The sequence below is a fragment of the Coregonus lavaretus genome (assembly GCF_964263955.1).
Source record: "Coregonus lavaretus genome assembly, chromosome: 20".
Lineage (NCBI taxonomy): Eukaryota > Metazoa > Chordata > Actinopteri > Salmoniformes > Salmonidae > Coregonus > Coregonus lavaretus.
Window position 1 is genome coordinate 24,823,213 of NC_140007.1, and position 15,846 is coordinate 24,839,058.

The 15,846-nt window shown below is 44.6% G+C and overlaps 1 protein-coding gene across 1 annotated transcript; it reads right to left on the reverse strand.

Annotated features, from left to right (window-relative positions):
* Nucleotides 1–3,308: 3,308 nt before the first annotated feature.
* On the reverse strand, nucleotides 3,309–8,951 carry LOC311148086 (SUZ RNA-binding domain-containing-like). Its single transcript, XM_084184996.1, has 4 exons — nucleotides 8,753–8,951; nucleotides 7,427–7,476; nucleotides 6,950–7,219; nucleotides 3,309–6,630 (listed from the first exon to the last, which is right to left on the reverse strand). The coding sequence occupies exons 1-4, from the start codon at nucleotides 8,798–8,800 to the stop codon at nucleotides 6,522–6,524; spliced, it is 477 nt and encodes a 158-aa protein (XP_084041122.1). The 5' UTR covers nucleotides 8,801–8,951; the 3' UTR covers nucleotides 3,309–6,521.
* Nucleotides 8,952–15,846: the final 6,895 nt, after the last annotated feature.

Genomic DNA, 15,846 nt, shown 5'->3' on the forward strand with positions numbered 1-15,846 from the left:
GCTTAAGCCAGTACATGTCCAGGCCCGTCTGAAGTTTGCTAGAGTGCATTTGGATGATCCAGAAGAGGATTGGGAGAATGTCATATGGTCAGATGAAACCAAAATAGAACTTTTTGGTAAAAACCCAACTCGTCGTGTTTGGAGGACAAAGAATGCTGAGTTGCATCCAAAGAACACCATACCTACTGTGAAGCATGGGGGTGGAAACATCATGCTTTGGGGCTATTTTTCTGCAAAGGGACCAGGACGACTGATCCGTGTAAAGGAAAGAATGAATGGGGCCATGTATCGTGAGATTTTGAGTGAAAACCTCCTTCCATCAGCAAGGGCATTGAAGATGAAACGTGGCTGGGTCTTTCAGCATGACAATGATCCCAAACACACCGCCCGGGCAACGAAGGAGTGGCTTCGTAAGAAGCATTTCAAGGTCCTGGAGTGGCCTAGCCAGTCTCCAGATCTCAACCCCATAGAAAATCTTTGGAGGGAGTTGAAAGTCTGTGTTGCCCAGCGACAGCCCCAAAACATCACTGCTCTAGAGGAGATCTGCATGGAGGAATGGGCCAAAATACCAGCAACAGTGTGTGAAAACCTTGTGAAGACTTACAGAAAACGTTTGACCTGTGTCATTGCCAACAAAGGGTATGTAACAAAGTATTGAGCAACTTTTGTTATTGACCAAATACTTATTTTCCACCATAATTTGCAAATAAATTCATAAAAAATCCTACAATGTCATTTTCTGGATTTTTTTCTCATTTTGTCTGTCATAGTTGACGTGTACCTATGATGAAAATTACAGGCCTCTCTCATCTTTTTAAGTGGGAGAACATGCACAATTGGTGGCTGACTAAATACTTTTTTTCACTCAAAATTTCACGATACATGGCCCCATTCATTCTTTCCTTTACACAGATCAGTCGTCCTGGTCCCTTCGCAGAAAAACAGCCCCAAAGCATGATGTTTCCACCCCCATGCTTCACAGTAGGTATGGTGTTCTTTGGATGCAACTCAGCATTCTTTGTCCTCCAAACACGACGAGGTGAGTTTTTACCAAAAAGTTCTATTTTGGTTTCATCTGACCATATGACATTCTCCCAATCCTCTTCTGGATCATCCAAATGCACTCTAGCAAACTTCAGACGGGCCTGGACATGTACTGGCTTAAGCAGGGGGACACGTCTGGCACTGCAGGATTTGAGTCCCTGGCAGCGTAGTGTGTTACTGATGGTAGGCTTTGTTACTTTGGTCCCAGCTCTCTGCAGGTCATTCACTAGGTCCCCCCGTGTGGTTCTGGGATTTTTGCTCACCGTTCATGTGATCATTTTGACCCCATGGGGTGAGATCTTGCGTGGAGCCCCAGATCGAGGGAGATTATCAGTGGTCTTGTATGTCTTCCATTTCCTAATAATTGCTCCCACAGTTGATTTCTTCAAACCAAGCTGCTTACCTATTGCAGATTCAGTCTTCCCAGCCTGGTGCAGGTCTACAATTTTGTTTCTGGTGTCCTTTGACAGCTCTTTGGTCTTGGCCATAGTGGAGTTTGGAGTGTGACTGTTTGAGGTTGTGGACAGGTGTCTTTTATACTGATAACAAGTTCAAACAGGTGCCATTAATACAGGTAACGAGTGGAGGACAGAGGAGCCTCTTAAAGAAGAAGTTACAGGTCTGTGAGAGCCAGAAATCTTGCTTGTTTGTAGGTGACCAAATACTTATTTTCCACCATAATTTGCTAATAAATTCATTAAAAATCCTCTTCTCTCAATTTGTCTACAGGCCTCTCATCTTTTTAAGTGGGAGAACTTGCACAATTGGTGGCTGACTAAATACTTTTTTCCCCCACTGTAAGTATTTGATACATCAGAAAAACAGAACTTAATATTTGGTACAGAAACCTTTGTTTGCAATTACAGAGATCATACGTTTCCTGTAGGTCTTGACCAGGTTTGCACACACTGCAGCAGGGATTTTGGCCCACTCCTCCATACAGACCTTATCCAGATCCTTCAGGTTTCGGGGCTGTCGCTGGGCAAAACGGACTTTCAGCTCCCTCCAAATATTTTCTATTGGGTTCAGGTCTGGAGACTGGCTAGGCCACTCCAGGACCTTGAGATGCTTCTTACGGAGCCACTCCTTAGTTGCCCTGGCTGTGTGTTTCGGGTCGTTGTCATGGTGGAAGACCTAGCCACAACCCATCTTCAATGCTCTTACTGAGGGAAGGAGGTTGTTGGCCAAGATCTCGCGATACATGGCCCCATCCATCCTCCCCTCAATACGGTGCAGTCGTCCTGTCCCCTTTGCAGAAAAGCATCCCCAAAGAATGATGTTTCCACCTCCATGCTTCACGGTTGGGATGGTGTTCTTGGGGTTGTACTCATCCTTCTTCTTCCTCCAAACACGGTGAGTGGAGTTTAGACCAAAAAGCTCTATTTTTGTCTCATCAGACCACATGACCTTCTCCCATTCCTCCACTGGATCATCCAGATGGTCATTGGCAAACTTCAGACGGGCCTGGACATGCGCTGGCTTGAGCAGGGGGACCTTGCATGCGTTGCAGGATTTTAATCCATGACGGCGTAGTGTGTTACTAATGGTTTTCTTTGAGACTGTGGTCCCAGCTCTCTTCAGGTCATTGACCAGGTCCTGCCGTGTAGTTCTGGGCTGATCCCTCACCTTCCTCATGATCATTGATGCCCCACGAGATGAGATATTGCATGGAGCCCCAGACCGAGGGTGATTGACCGTCATCTTGAACTTCTTCCATTTTCTAATAATTGCGCCAACAGTTGTTGCCTTCTTACCAAGCTGCTTGCCGATTGTCCTGTAGCCCATCCCAGCCTTGTGCAGGTCTACAATTTTATCCCTGATGTCCTTACACAGCTCTCTGGTCTTGGGCATTGTGGAGAGGTTGGAGTCTGTTTGATTGAGTGTGTGGACAGGTGTCTTTTATACAGGTAACGAGTTCAAACAGGTGCAGTTAATGAGTGGAGAACAGGAGGGCTTCTTAAAGAAAAACTAACAGGTCTGTGAGAGCCGGAATTCTTACTGGTTGGTAGGTGATCAAATACTTATGTCATGCAATAAAATGCAAATTAATTACTTAAAAATCATACAATGTGATTTTCTGGATTTTTGTTTTAGATTCCGTCTCACAGTTGAAGTGTACCTATGATAAAAATTACAGACCTCTACATGCTTTGTAAGTAGGAAAACCTGCAAAATCGGCAGTGTATCAAATACTTGTTCTCCCTACTGTATCACTTTAAAAACTGTCTCATAGCCATGTTGAGATATGAAGGACAAGCAGTGGATTATTTTATAAATCATTTTTATTCAATCAGTATTTACAGACCATTTTGTGTACTCACTCAGAGCTTCACAAACCCTGTTGATCCTCTACCTCCCCCTACTAGTTGGGTTGGTGCAGAAAGACTTTCAGAAATCCCTTACAGTATCCAGGTTTATCCTTTAGCATATACAGTTTACACAACCAAAACCTCATCACTAATATGACATCAAGTGAAAACTTTGGTCAGTGGGGAAGCAATGTAACCGAACACTCCAGATGAATGGTTCACAGGTAAGTGTCTACCAGTGTCCATTTTTGCACATTTCTATCTGAAGCAGTAACATGGCTGCTGAAGAGGGCTGTGTTCTTTGGAGTAGTGTAGTGATATTCCTCCATTCAAATACCATGGCATACTGAAGTGGCCAGAGACTGACCACCTGGCAGACTTGGACTGACGCTCATAGATTCCTTTCATTCCAAACATACAATTTGTTGAAGACATATCGGTGCAGCATTATCAGTTTTGAACGTAGGTGCCTACTCAGGCTTTATTATGAACATCACCTTTTTTTGCACTCAGTCCCTCCCTAAGATAGACTTCGACATTTAATTCAGTCTCTCATCAGCACCTGAGTTCCTACTTCAGGAAGTACATTAGACTAAATTAACATACAGTTGACAGATATGGAGGGGCGTTAAGGGTACAGCAGTACATTTATTCACCCCCCCTAATTCCTGCCAGAACCACCTCTACAGTTGAGTTTGAACTAACCAATATTTACAGGATGATTTAAAATGGTGTTTGATTAAAATACTGCTCTGACATCACTACCATCTCATCATACAAAAAGGCAGAAAATATTAAACAAAAAAAAAGGACCAAAATCCACCATTTGATCATCATTTGTCTTTTTGTTGTACTGTTTATTTTAATATTTTAAATAGAAATCAGGACAGTATGAGACACCGGAAAAAGCTCAATTTAAAAAAAGACAACCGTAAACAGAAGTTATCAGAAACTCAACTTCCACACATCACCCTCCATTAAAAACTAATGCAATGTACAGATTTGATCAACAATAATCAAAATAAAAACAAAAGCAGGTGAACACTGACCAAAAAAAACATGAGATGAGGGCTGTGGAGTAAGGGTGAATTGAATGGTATCTCTAGCATTATTGCTGGGTGAAGCTGGTAGCAGGTATAGTGCCTTCAGAAAGTATTCACACCCCTTTACTTTTTCTACATTTAAATAGATTATTTAGATTTGTCAGTTGTACTGAAGCTCAGTTGGAAGAATTGACAATACCCCATAATGTCAAATTGGAATAATGTTGAGAAATCTTTACAAATTAATAAAAAATGAAAGGCTGAAATGTTTTGAGTCAGTCAATAAGTATTCAACCCCTTTGTTATGGCAAGCCTAAATAAGTTCAGGAGTAGAAATTTGCTGAACAAGTCACATAGGTTGCATGGACTCACTGTGTGCAATAAGTGTTTAACATGATATTTGAATGACTACCTCATCTCTGTACCCCACATACAATTATCTGTGAGGTCCCGCAGTTGATCAGTGAATTTCAAACACAGATTCAACCAAAGATCAAGGTTTTCCAATGCCTTGCAAAGAATGCTACCCATTGGTAGATGGGGGAAGAAGAAAAAAAAAAGCAGACATTGAATATCCCTTTGAGCATGGTGAAGTTATTACACTTTGGATGGTTCTCAATACACCCAGTCACTACAAAGATAAAGACGTCCTTCCTAATTCAGTTCCCGGAGAGGAAGGAAACCGCTCAGGGATTTGACCATGAGGCCAATGGTGACTTTAAAACAGTAACTGAGTATAATAGCTGTGATAGGAAAAAACTGAGGATGGATCAACAACACTGTAGTTACTCCACAATACTAACCTAATTGACAGAGTGAAAAGGAAGCCTGTACAGAATAAAGATATCCCAAAACATGCATCCTGTTGGCAACAAGGCACTAAAGTAATACCGCAAAAAATGTGGGAAAGCAATTCACTTTTTGTCCTGAATAAAGTGTTGTTTGGGAAAAATCCAATACATTACTGAGTAGCATTCCCCATATTTTCAAGCATAGTGGTGGCTGCATCATGCTATGGGTATGCTTGTAATCGTTAACGTCTGGGGAGTTTTTTTTAGGATAAAAACATTTCTGGAATGGAGCTAGAGGAAAACCTAGAGGAAAACCTGATTCAGCCTGCTTTCTCACCAGACACCGGGAGATTAATTCACCTTTCAGCAGGACAATAACCTAAAACACAAGGACAAATCTACACTGGAGTTGCTTACCAAGAAGACAGTGAATGCTCCTGAGTGGCCGAGTTACAGTTTTGACTTAAATCTACTTGAAAATCTATGGCAAGACCTGAAAATGGTTGTCTAGCGATGATCAACCAATGACAGAGCGTGAAGAATTTTGAAAATAATAAATGGGCAAATGTTGCACAACCCAGGTGTGGCAAGCTCTTGGAGACTTATCCAGAAAGACGCACAGCTGTAATCGCTGCCAAAGGTGCTTCTACAAAGTATTGACTCTGGGGTGTGAATAGTGATGTAAATTAGATATTTAATGCAATACATATGAAAAAACTTCTAAAAACATGTTTTCACTTTGTCATTATTGGGTATTGTGTAAACGGGCTAATTTTATTTAATTAATACATTTTGAATTCAGTCTAACAACAAAATGTGGAATACATAAAGTGGTAAGAATACTTTTGAAGGTACTGTACCACCATCCCTCATTTTTCTTTGCTCACTACTCTTCTGTCCTCTGTTAGGCATCCTCTGCTCTCAGTATTTCCATATGGAAGTGTCCATGGCTGATGTCCAAATTAGCCGCATAGAAGCAAAAGCCCCATAAGTTTCCCATGACGAGAGAACTCCTTGGGCAACGTGGGTGTAGGGTGGGGTACTTAAAGGGATCATCACAGTAGGCAGAAGATGTCCTTATCACAGTGTTAAACAGTGGGGGTTGGGTGGAGAGGGGGAGAGAAAGCATGCGTCCCCTACAGGGCCTCTAATCCATCCCACACATTACCAGTAGGAGCCATGAGAGGGGAGGACATTTGCATTCCGATTCACAGCTGATCCCACACCATGGAATTGGAGGAAATGGTTTTTAAAACCCTGCGATACCCCCTTTAAGAGGGAGCCCAGACATTTCATCTTCATCTCTCCCAATGGCAGGATTGCCCCTCCTCCACTTATCTGTTTTGGCAGAAGCCTTGAGTGCCGTCGGGGCCTGCTGGTTGGCGGACAGCATGATTGTTTGATCGGTCCTCTGGAGGTGTGGTAGAATTTGTACGCCCTGGTCTGGAGGTAGGGTGAAGACCAAGAACGGATATAGTCAACTACAAAAATAGGCTTTAGTCAATAGTTGGGCTTCCAAGTCGTTTTTAAATTTGCACAAAATAAATCTATTGTAAATTGGAAAGTTGTGACAAGATTCCCAGACTTTGTTCACTCAAATTTACAGAATCACAAAGATGATGGTGTCTGATCCAAACATGTACAGGTATACTTACAGTATACTTGGGATTAAGAGCTGTAACATAGCAGATGTGCAGTGGACACCACTTTGCCCAGCACTGTCCGGTGGTAACAGGTGTAGGTATGTGAGGTATTTATTTACCTGTCTGTGTTGGGCTTTTCCTGAGGCGACTCTTCAGGGCTGGCACTGCCCAGTATTCTCTTCCTGGCCTCAGCGTACTCCGCCTCCCGCTGGGCCAGGGACTTGACCTGTGGCGTGGGTCGGTTCTGGCCCTGGGGCGACCCTAACGACCCGTTACTGGAGGGCCGCTTCAGAATGCGGATTTGGGGCAGTGGCACTGCGTGTGGGGAGTCGTCCTGGATCATGATGGCCGTCTTCAATGGCGACTGTGTAGAGTTATTACTGGAAACTCTGGGAGCAAAACAACAAACCAGTAAAAATGCTTAGTGAGTGTGGGGTGGACAGGAGATGTTTTGAGTAATGTTAAGGTTATGAAATGCAAATGAATTTAGTTAAGTGACTATATCCAAAAAGTCTTGATTAATGAGTAACGTGTGAGTGCTTAGTGTGTCTTCCGAAGGCCAACAGTGTTTCAGCACTGAGCATTTCTTTACTCACGTCTCTTTCTGGCTGATCCTAAGCTTTCCTTCTAATCTTCTGTCCATTTCCTGCATTTAAGAGACAAAACAGAAAGATCGGTCATTAAAATGCAATTGTGCATTTTATACAGCATGCACCTTTTTAACATTAAGCCAAATGCAACTTGAAAGGGTTAACATTAGCAGGGGAAGTAATATTAGCAGGTAGAAAGGGGGAGTGGAGGGTGGCTGGAAACCATGGAGGGCTGGATTCAATTTCAAAGTTATTTATACACTGGCAGTGTGGCAGTAAAGCCATAACAAGGCTGAAATACAGGCTTGCTAGTAGCTGGTAAATTGACTTTGAATGTGGAAACACAATTGACACCATAACTCAGTTGGTAGAGCATATATTTGCAACGCCAGGGTTGTGGGTTCGATTCCCACGGGGGGCCAGTATGATTTTTTTTTAAATAAATGTTTATGAAATATGCATTAATTCATAAATGATTGAAACACATAACTTAGGAGTTATTTAACGTTAGCCAGCTATCCAAGATGTCTGGATTTTAAAGTGTAGCTACCTAAAGCGTTTCAACAAGCTATTTTGGACATTCAGGGCAATCTTCCATTACATCAGGTCCAAGAGGACAGCTTTGTCTTGCTTTTCAGTTGTGGCAACATCATGCAAGTCATTAGCTAACGACGTTACTGGCTAGTTCAAACTAACCGGCGTTAGCTAACGTAATGTCATTAGCTAGCTAGGAGGCTGACGTAGCTAGTCTAATAATTTGAACATACCGATATCTGGTTAGCTAACGTTAACTGTGATTGGCTAACGACGTGGCGTTAACTAGCTATGTTAGATGAAACAGCTACGGTAGCTAGCCAGCTAGCTAACGTTAGCCACTGTCTTTAGCCATAGTTAGCTGGCTGGCTGAGCTACCTGTTGCCAAGGAAGGGACAACCGGTCGAAATACTAAACCTGTGGTGGTTGCTGACTGAATGGCTAGAAGCTCTGGTTAGCTAGCTAACTATGCTGGTTGCCTGCGCGAAGAGGCTAGCTAAATGTTGTGGTTCGACTGGGCTATCATTGCATTTCCTGTGTCAGTTCCCTAGCTCGAATTTAATATTAGCCAGTTAGCTATGTCTAATAATATCTGTCCCACTTCGTCTTTCATTTCTGGCGTAGCTTGCTTGCTAGCTAACTTTACTAGCGATCCTTGTTAGCCCAGCTAGCTAGTTAAGCGAACGTTGGTCATACCGACTGCCTAAACATTTGTCGTGTCAAGTGACCCTTTCCTCAGCAAAAAAAGCCAAAAATGCCTACTAACTCCCATAGATCTCCATTGTAGCATATTCTTACCCCACTGTTTGCTACTTCCTCACAACTTTGGGAAACTTCATCATCCATGTTGCATTCTTTCAGACACGCTGAAGAGTTTCGTTCCTGAGCACCCCAGATCCGCCCCTTATCCCACTCGCTGACATCACTTGTGAAAGAGGGCGCGCTGGTTTTACGAACGAACGCAGCCAGAGCTTCTTCTTCTTCTTCTTCTTCTTCTTCAGGGGGGTTTATCGGCGGTTGGCATCCAACGTTATGGTGCATTACTGCCTCCTACTGTACTGGAGTGTGGGCCAGAGACAGGGAGAAACTAAATCCTACCTGCCAGTCCCATTGCTCTTAAAAAAGATAACAAAATAGTTGACACTATGTCTAATGAGGTTCTACTCAAAATGGGGGCGGCAGGTAGCTTAGTGGTTAAGAGCGTTGTGCCAGTAAACGAAAGGTCGTTGGTTCTAATCCCTGAGCTGACTAGGTGAAAAATCTGTCGATGTGCCCTTGAGCAAGGCACTTAACCCTACTTGCTCCTGAAAGTCGCTAAATGACTAAAATGTAAATGTATATATACTCTTTAAACTAATTTCCTGTATCCCCTTCTCCCTCATACTATATCTCATCCTTTCTCTTTCCCTCTGATACTGCCCACACCGTAGCAATACATGCTCCACGGTCTCTGCTTCCTGGCAATAATCACACTTTCCTGTTGGATGCTTCCTATCACATTTAAGCTCTTATTCAACTGGCTGTGTCCCACCCTTAATCTTGTAAAAATTGCCTCCTCTCTTCTGTCCCTTCCTGCCGTCCTCCCCTCCCCGACTTTCCTCTGTACTTGAAATAAATGCCTGCCCGTCGTATCCCAAGTGGCGCAGCGGTCTAAGGCACTGCATCTCAGTGCTAGAGCTGTCACTACAGACCGTGGTTAGATTCCTGGCTGTATCACAATCCGGCCGTGATTGGGAGTCCCATAGGACGGCACAATTGGCCCAGCGGTTTGGCCGGGGTAGGCCGTCATTGTAAATAAGAATTTGTTCTTAACTGACTTACCTAGTTTAAAAAAAATAAAACATCTATTTTCCACTGCTCCTACCATCACTGTCCATATCAGGCTTTTTCCCTCTGCCTTGCTCATTGAAACTACAACATCAACATCCCCACTACTAAGTGCTCATTTAGCCAGTACATCAACTGCCTCGTTCCCCTCCACCCCCACATTGGATGGGACCCAAGTAAATCTTATCTGTATAGCCATCTGTCTAATCCTGCCATGAGTTTGTAGCACCTCATAAAGCAGGTCTTGTCTGCTACGTGAGCTAAAGGACTGGAGACTCATCAACACTGCACATGAATCAGAGCAAATAACTACTCTGTCTGGCTTAACTTCAACCCACTGCAAGGCCAACAGTATGGCCATCAGCTCCGCCGTATATACAGCCAGATGATCTGTACTATGTTTCCTGACTTCCATCCCACATTCCTGCACGTCAAATGCTGAACCAGTACGTCCTGTCCTTGGATCTTTTGAACCATCTGTGTAAATGGTCACAAAATCCTGATACACAGTATCCAGACGTCTCTTAAACAAATCAGATGGATCAACACTCTCCCTATCTTTCTGTAGTCTATCCAACACTTCTAGATCAACTACTGGAGGCGGGAGTAGCCATGGTGGATTTACAGGAATAGCTACCGTTGGCCTAAACTCCCTTCCATACAGTCCCATCTCCTTCACCTGAGTATTACCCACCCACCCAAAGCTTGTGTTCTATCTTCACTCATGTTCCCAGCATGCCTGTAAAATCATTTTTGCAGGATGAGACACCCCATGTCCATGTAGGTTGACCCAATAATTAATTGCCAGCTGCTGTCTCCTAATCTGCAATGGCATATCCCCCATCTCCACCTGTAATGCAGCCACTGGGGACGTCCGAAACGCCCCACTACATATTCGGAGTCCTTGCCCCTGTATGACATCTAGCCTTTCCAGTGAGGTCCGGGCTGCCGAACCATATGCTATACTGCCATAGTCTATTACAGATCGGATCAATGCAACATGGTCCTCAATGAGTAACGCCCAGCCCCCCACTCCTTCCCCGTCAGACAGCGCACCACATTTAGCACCTTCTTACACTTCCCACCACTCTCTCAATGTGTTCTGCCCAGGTCATTCTAGTGTCAAAGTATACCCGAAGGAACCTGAAGGCCCCCACCCTCTCCAAGTTTCTCCCATATAACCTCAAGCATACCTTATCCCCCACCTTCCTCCTGGTAAAGAACACTGTCTGAGTTTTCTCTACAGAGAACCTGAATCCCCACATTAATGCCCACCGCTCTACCTCATCAATTGCTTCCTGTACCTTCCTGACTATGTATGGCACATTTCTTCCCCTCTTCCATAAGGCGCCATCATCTGCAAATAACGACCTCCCAATATCCGGCTGTACCTGAGAGTCAACATAATTGATCATGATTGAGAACAACAGAAGACTAATCACGCTCCCCTGTGGTGTACTGTTATCCCACCAGGTAGCTGCCTGATAAAGACAAACCCACCCTCACCTGGATAGACCTTCAAAACAGGAAATCCTTTATCCAGTTGTACGTTCTTCCTCCTACCCCCATAATATCAATGCAAATAGTCTGGGTAGCCATTTGATTAGATGTTCAGGAGTCTTATGGCTTGGGGGTAGAAGCTGTTTAGAAGCCCCTTGGACGTAGACTTGGCACTCCGGTACCGCTTGCCGTGTGGTAGCAGAGAGAACAGTCTATGACTAGGGTGGCTGGAGTCTTTGACCATTTTTAGGGCCTTCCTCTGACACCGCCTGGTATAGAGGTCCTGGATGGCAGGAAGCTTGGCCCCAGTGATGTACTGGGCCGTACGCTCTACCCTCTGTAGTGCCTTGCGGTCGGAGGCCGAGCAGTTGCCATACCAGGCAGTGATGCAACCAGTCAGGATGCTCTCGATGGTGCAGCTGTAGAACCTTTTGAGGATCTGAGGACCCATGCCAAATCTTTTCAGTCTCCTTAGGTTTTGTCGTACCCTCTTCCCGACTGTCTTGGTGTGCTTGGACCATGTTAGTTTGGTGGTGATGTGGACACCAAGGAGCTTGAAGCTCTCAACCTGCTCAACTACAGCCCCGTCGATGAGAATGGGGGCATGCTCGGTCCTCTTCTTTTTCCTGTAGTCCACAATCATCTCCTTTGTCTTGATCACGTTGAGGGAGAGGTTGTTGTCCTGGCACCACATGGCCAGGTATTTGTATTTTGTATTTATTATGGATCCCCACTCTTCCTGGGGTCCAGCAAAATTAAGGCAGTTCATACAATTTTAAAAACATTACAATACATTCACAGATTTCACAACACACTGTGTGCCCTTAGGCCCCTACTCCACCACTACCACCTATCTACAGTACAAAATCCACGTGTACGTGTGTGTATAGTGCGTATGTTATCGTGTGTGTGTATGCATGTGTCTGTGCCTATATTTGTGTTGCTTCACAGTCCCCGCTCTTCCATAAGGTGTTTTTTAATCTGTTTACTACTTGCATCAGTTACTTGATGTGGAATAGAGTTCCATGTAGTCATGGCTCTATGTAGTACTGTGCACCTCCCATAGTCTGTTCTGGACTTGGGGACTGTGAAGAGCCCTCTGGTGGCATGTCTTTTGGGGTATGCAATGGTAGTTCAAACAGACAGTTCGGTGCATTCAACATGTCAATACCTCTCATAAATACAAGTAGTGATGAAGTCAATCTCTCCTCCACTTGGAGCCAGGAGAGATTGACATGCATATGATTAATATTAGCTCTCTGTGTACATCCAAGGGCCAGCCGTGCTGCCCTGTTTTGAGCCAATTGCAATTTTCATAAATCCTTTTTTGTGTCACCTGACCACACGACTGAACAGTAGTCCAGGTGTGACAAAACTAGGGCCTGTAGGACCTGCCTTGTTGATAGTGCTGTTAAGAAGGTAGAGCAGCGCTTTATTATGGACATACTTCTCCCCATCTTCGCTACTGTTGTATCAATATGTTTTGACCATGACAGTTTACAATCCAGGGTTACTCCAAGCAGTTTAGTCACCTCAACTTGCTCAATTCCCACATTATTTATTACAAGATTTAGTTGAGGTTTAGGGTTTAGTGAATGATTTGTCCCAAATACAATGCTTTCAGTTTTATAAATATTTAGGACTAACTTATTCCTTGCCACCCACTCTGAAACTAACTTCAACTCTTTGTTAAGTGTTGCAGTCATTTCAGTTGCTGTGGTAGCTGACGTGTATAGTGTTGAGTCATCCGCATACATAGACACACTGGCTTTACTCAAAGCTAGTGGCATGTCATTAGTAAAGATTGAAAAAAGTAACGGGCCTAGACAGCTGCCCTGGGGAATTCCTGATTCTACCTGGATTATGTTGGAGAGGCTTCCATTAAAGAACACCCTCTGTGTTCTGTTGGACAGGTAACTCTGTATCCACAATATAGCAGGGGGAGTAAAGCCATAACACATATGTTTTTCCAGCAGCAGACTATGATCGATAATGTCAAAAGCTGCACTGAAGTCTAACAAAACAGCCCCCACAATCTTTTTATCATCAATTTCTCTCAGCCAATCATCAGTCATTTGTGTAAGTGCAGTGCTTGTTGAATGTCCTTCTCTATAAGCATGCTGAAAGTTTGTTGTCAATTTGTTTACTGTAAAATAGCATTGTATCTGGTCAAACACAATTTTTTCCAAAAGTTTACTAAGGGTTGGTAACAGGCTAATTGGTCGGCTATTTGAACCAGTAAAGGGGGCTTTACTATTCTCAGGTAGCGGAATTACTTTTACTTCCCTCCTAGCCTGGGGCCAATAGTACTGACGGCAAAGGCAGATTAGCCAATTGCCGGCTCCTTACCAGGCACCCCGATCTCCTTCCGCGATATCTCCGTCTCTTTCTACTGCGAATGATGGGGATGAGGGCCCTGTCGGGTGTCTGGAGCAAATCCCTCTCGTCCGACTCATTAAAGAAAAATTATTCGTCCAGTTCAAGGTGGGTAATCGCTGTTCTGATGTCCAGAAGCTATTTTCGGTCATAAGAGACGATAGCAGCAACATTATGTACAAAATAAGTTACAAACAATGTGAAAAAACAAACTAAATAGCACGGTTGGTTAAGAGCCCATAAAACGGCAGCCATCCCCTCTGGCGCCATTGTCCTTTTCAGTACTCTAAATGCCCTGTTCCTACTCCTCACCATTGCCCCACACTCCTCTGTCCACCATGGGACTGATTTCCTCCTCCTCCTCCCTGAACTCTTAGGTTTAGCCTCAGTAGCTGCCCCCACTAAACCTGTTCTCACCCAGTTATTCATACTATCCACATCCCCTCTCATATCCACCTGAGCCATCACCTGCTCACTCAGCTTCTGAAACTGATCCCACTTTGCCCTTCCAAACACCCACCTGCCTACTCCATCCACTGACACCTCCTCCTCTCTCCGGTCTACTGTGCATACTATGTGGTAATGATCACTCCCTACTGTTGACTCCTCCCATACCTCCCACTCACAGATTCCTGCCATCGCACTAGATGCCAGAGTGAGGTTCAAGGCAGACTCTTTACTTGTGGTTACCTAAATCCTGGTCCCTCGGCCATCTATCAGGCACACCAGTTCTTTCATTTCTATCAGATGATTTTCCATCACTTGGCCATTTCCATCCATCCGTGTCCCCCCCCCCTATCCTGGCCCTCCACCCTCTCCAGCACTTCCAGGTCCAATATCTGACATGGATTATAATAGTTCACTACCACTAGCACCCCTCTTCTTAACCACACCACCACCACATATTCCTGTTCAATACCTTTGCCTAGCATCCTGTAGGGATGTCCTTGCTATATCAAGTAAAATACAATTGTATTGGTGCATACACATATTTAGCAGATGTTATTGCGGGTGTAGCGAAATGCTTGTGTTCCTAGCTCCAGCAGTGCAGTAATATCTAACAATTCACAACAATACACACAGATCTAAAAGTAAAAGAATGGAATTAAGAAATATATAAATAGTCTGGAGTATAAATATATATATATGTGATGGGATGTATGGACATGATAGACATTATGGACAGCATGGTGTGTGGCGTACCGCGGACAAGCCACCAGGGGGAGACTCGTCGAGGCCTGGTGACAGACCGAGTCTATATTATGCGGTGGTGGCTCCCTCTGCTGGACGTGCCAGGTCTCAACGGGTCCTCCGGCCAGGACTAATTGGGGATGATTGAGGCTGGTGAGTAATCAAGGGGCTGATTGCTCACCAGCTGTACGGGGCCCATAAAGCTGACAGGAAGGCAGCACACGGGAGGGTAGGAGTTAGTGAGAGGTTGCTACCGGGTAGACGTCGTCACTGTCTGCTAGAACCGAGGGGCTCTGTGTTCTATCCCAGAGGACACAGCATTCCCAGAAGACAGTAACCCAGAAGAGTTTCTTCTCTTTTTCTTTATTGGTTTAAATAAACACCCTTGAAACTGAGATATCACACTTCTGCCTGATCTGTGTAAATGTTTTGAGTAACCGGGTGGTAGCCGGCTAGTGACAGTGACTAAGTTAAGGGCAGGGTACTGGGAGGAGGCCGGCTAGTGATAGAAGCATTTTTTCAGTCTCTCGGTCCCAGCTTTGATGCACCTGTACTGACCTCGCCTTCTGGATGATAGCGGGGTGAACAGGCCATGGCTCGGGTGGTTGATGTCCTTGATGATCTTTATGGCCTCCCTGTGACATTGGGTGCTGTAGGTGTCCTGGAGGGCAGGCAGTGTGCCCCCGGTGATGCGTTGGGCAGACCGCACTCCCCTCTGGAGAGCCCTGTGGTTGCGGGCGGTGCTACAGCCCGACAGGATGCTCTCAATTATGAATCTGTAAAAGTTTGTGAGGGTCTTAGGGGCCAAGACAAATTTCTTTAGCCTCCTGAGATTGTAGAGGGGGACCATTTCAGATTGTCATTGATGTGTACGACGTGGAACATGAAGCTTTTCACCTTCTCTACTGCGGCCTCGTCGATGTGGATGGGGGCGTGCTCCCTCTGGTGTCTCCTGAAGTCCACGATCAGCTCCTTCATTTTGTTGAGGGAGAGGTTAT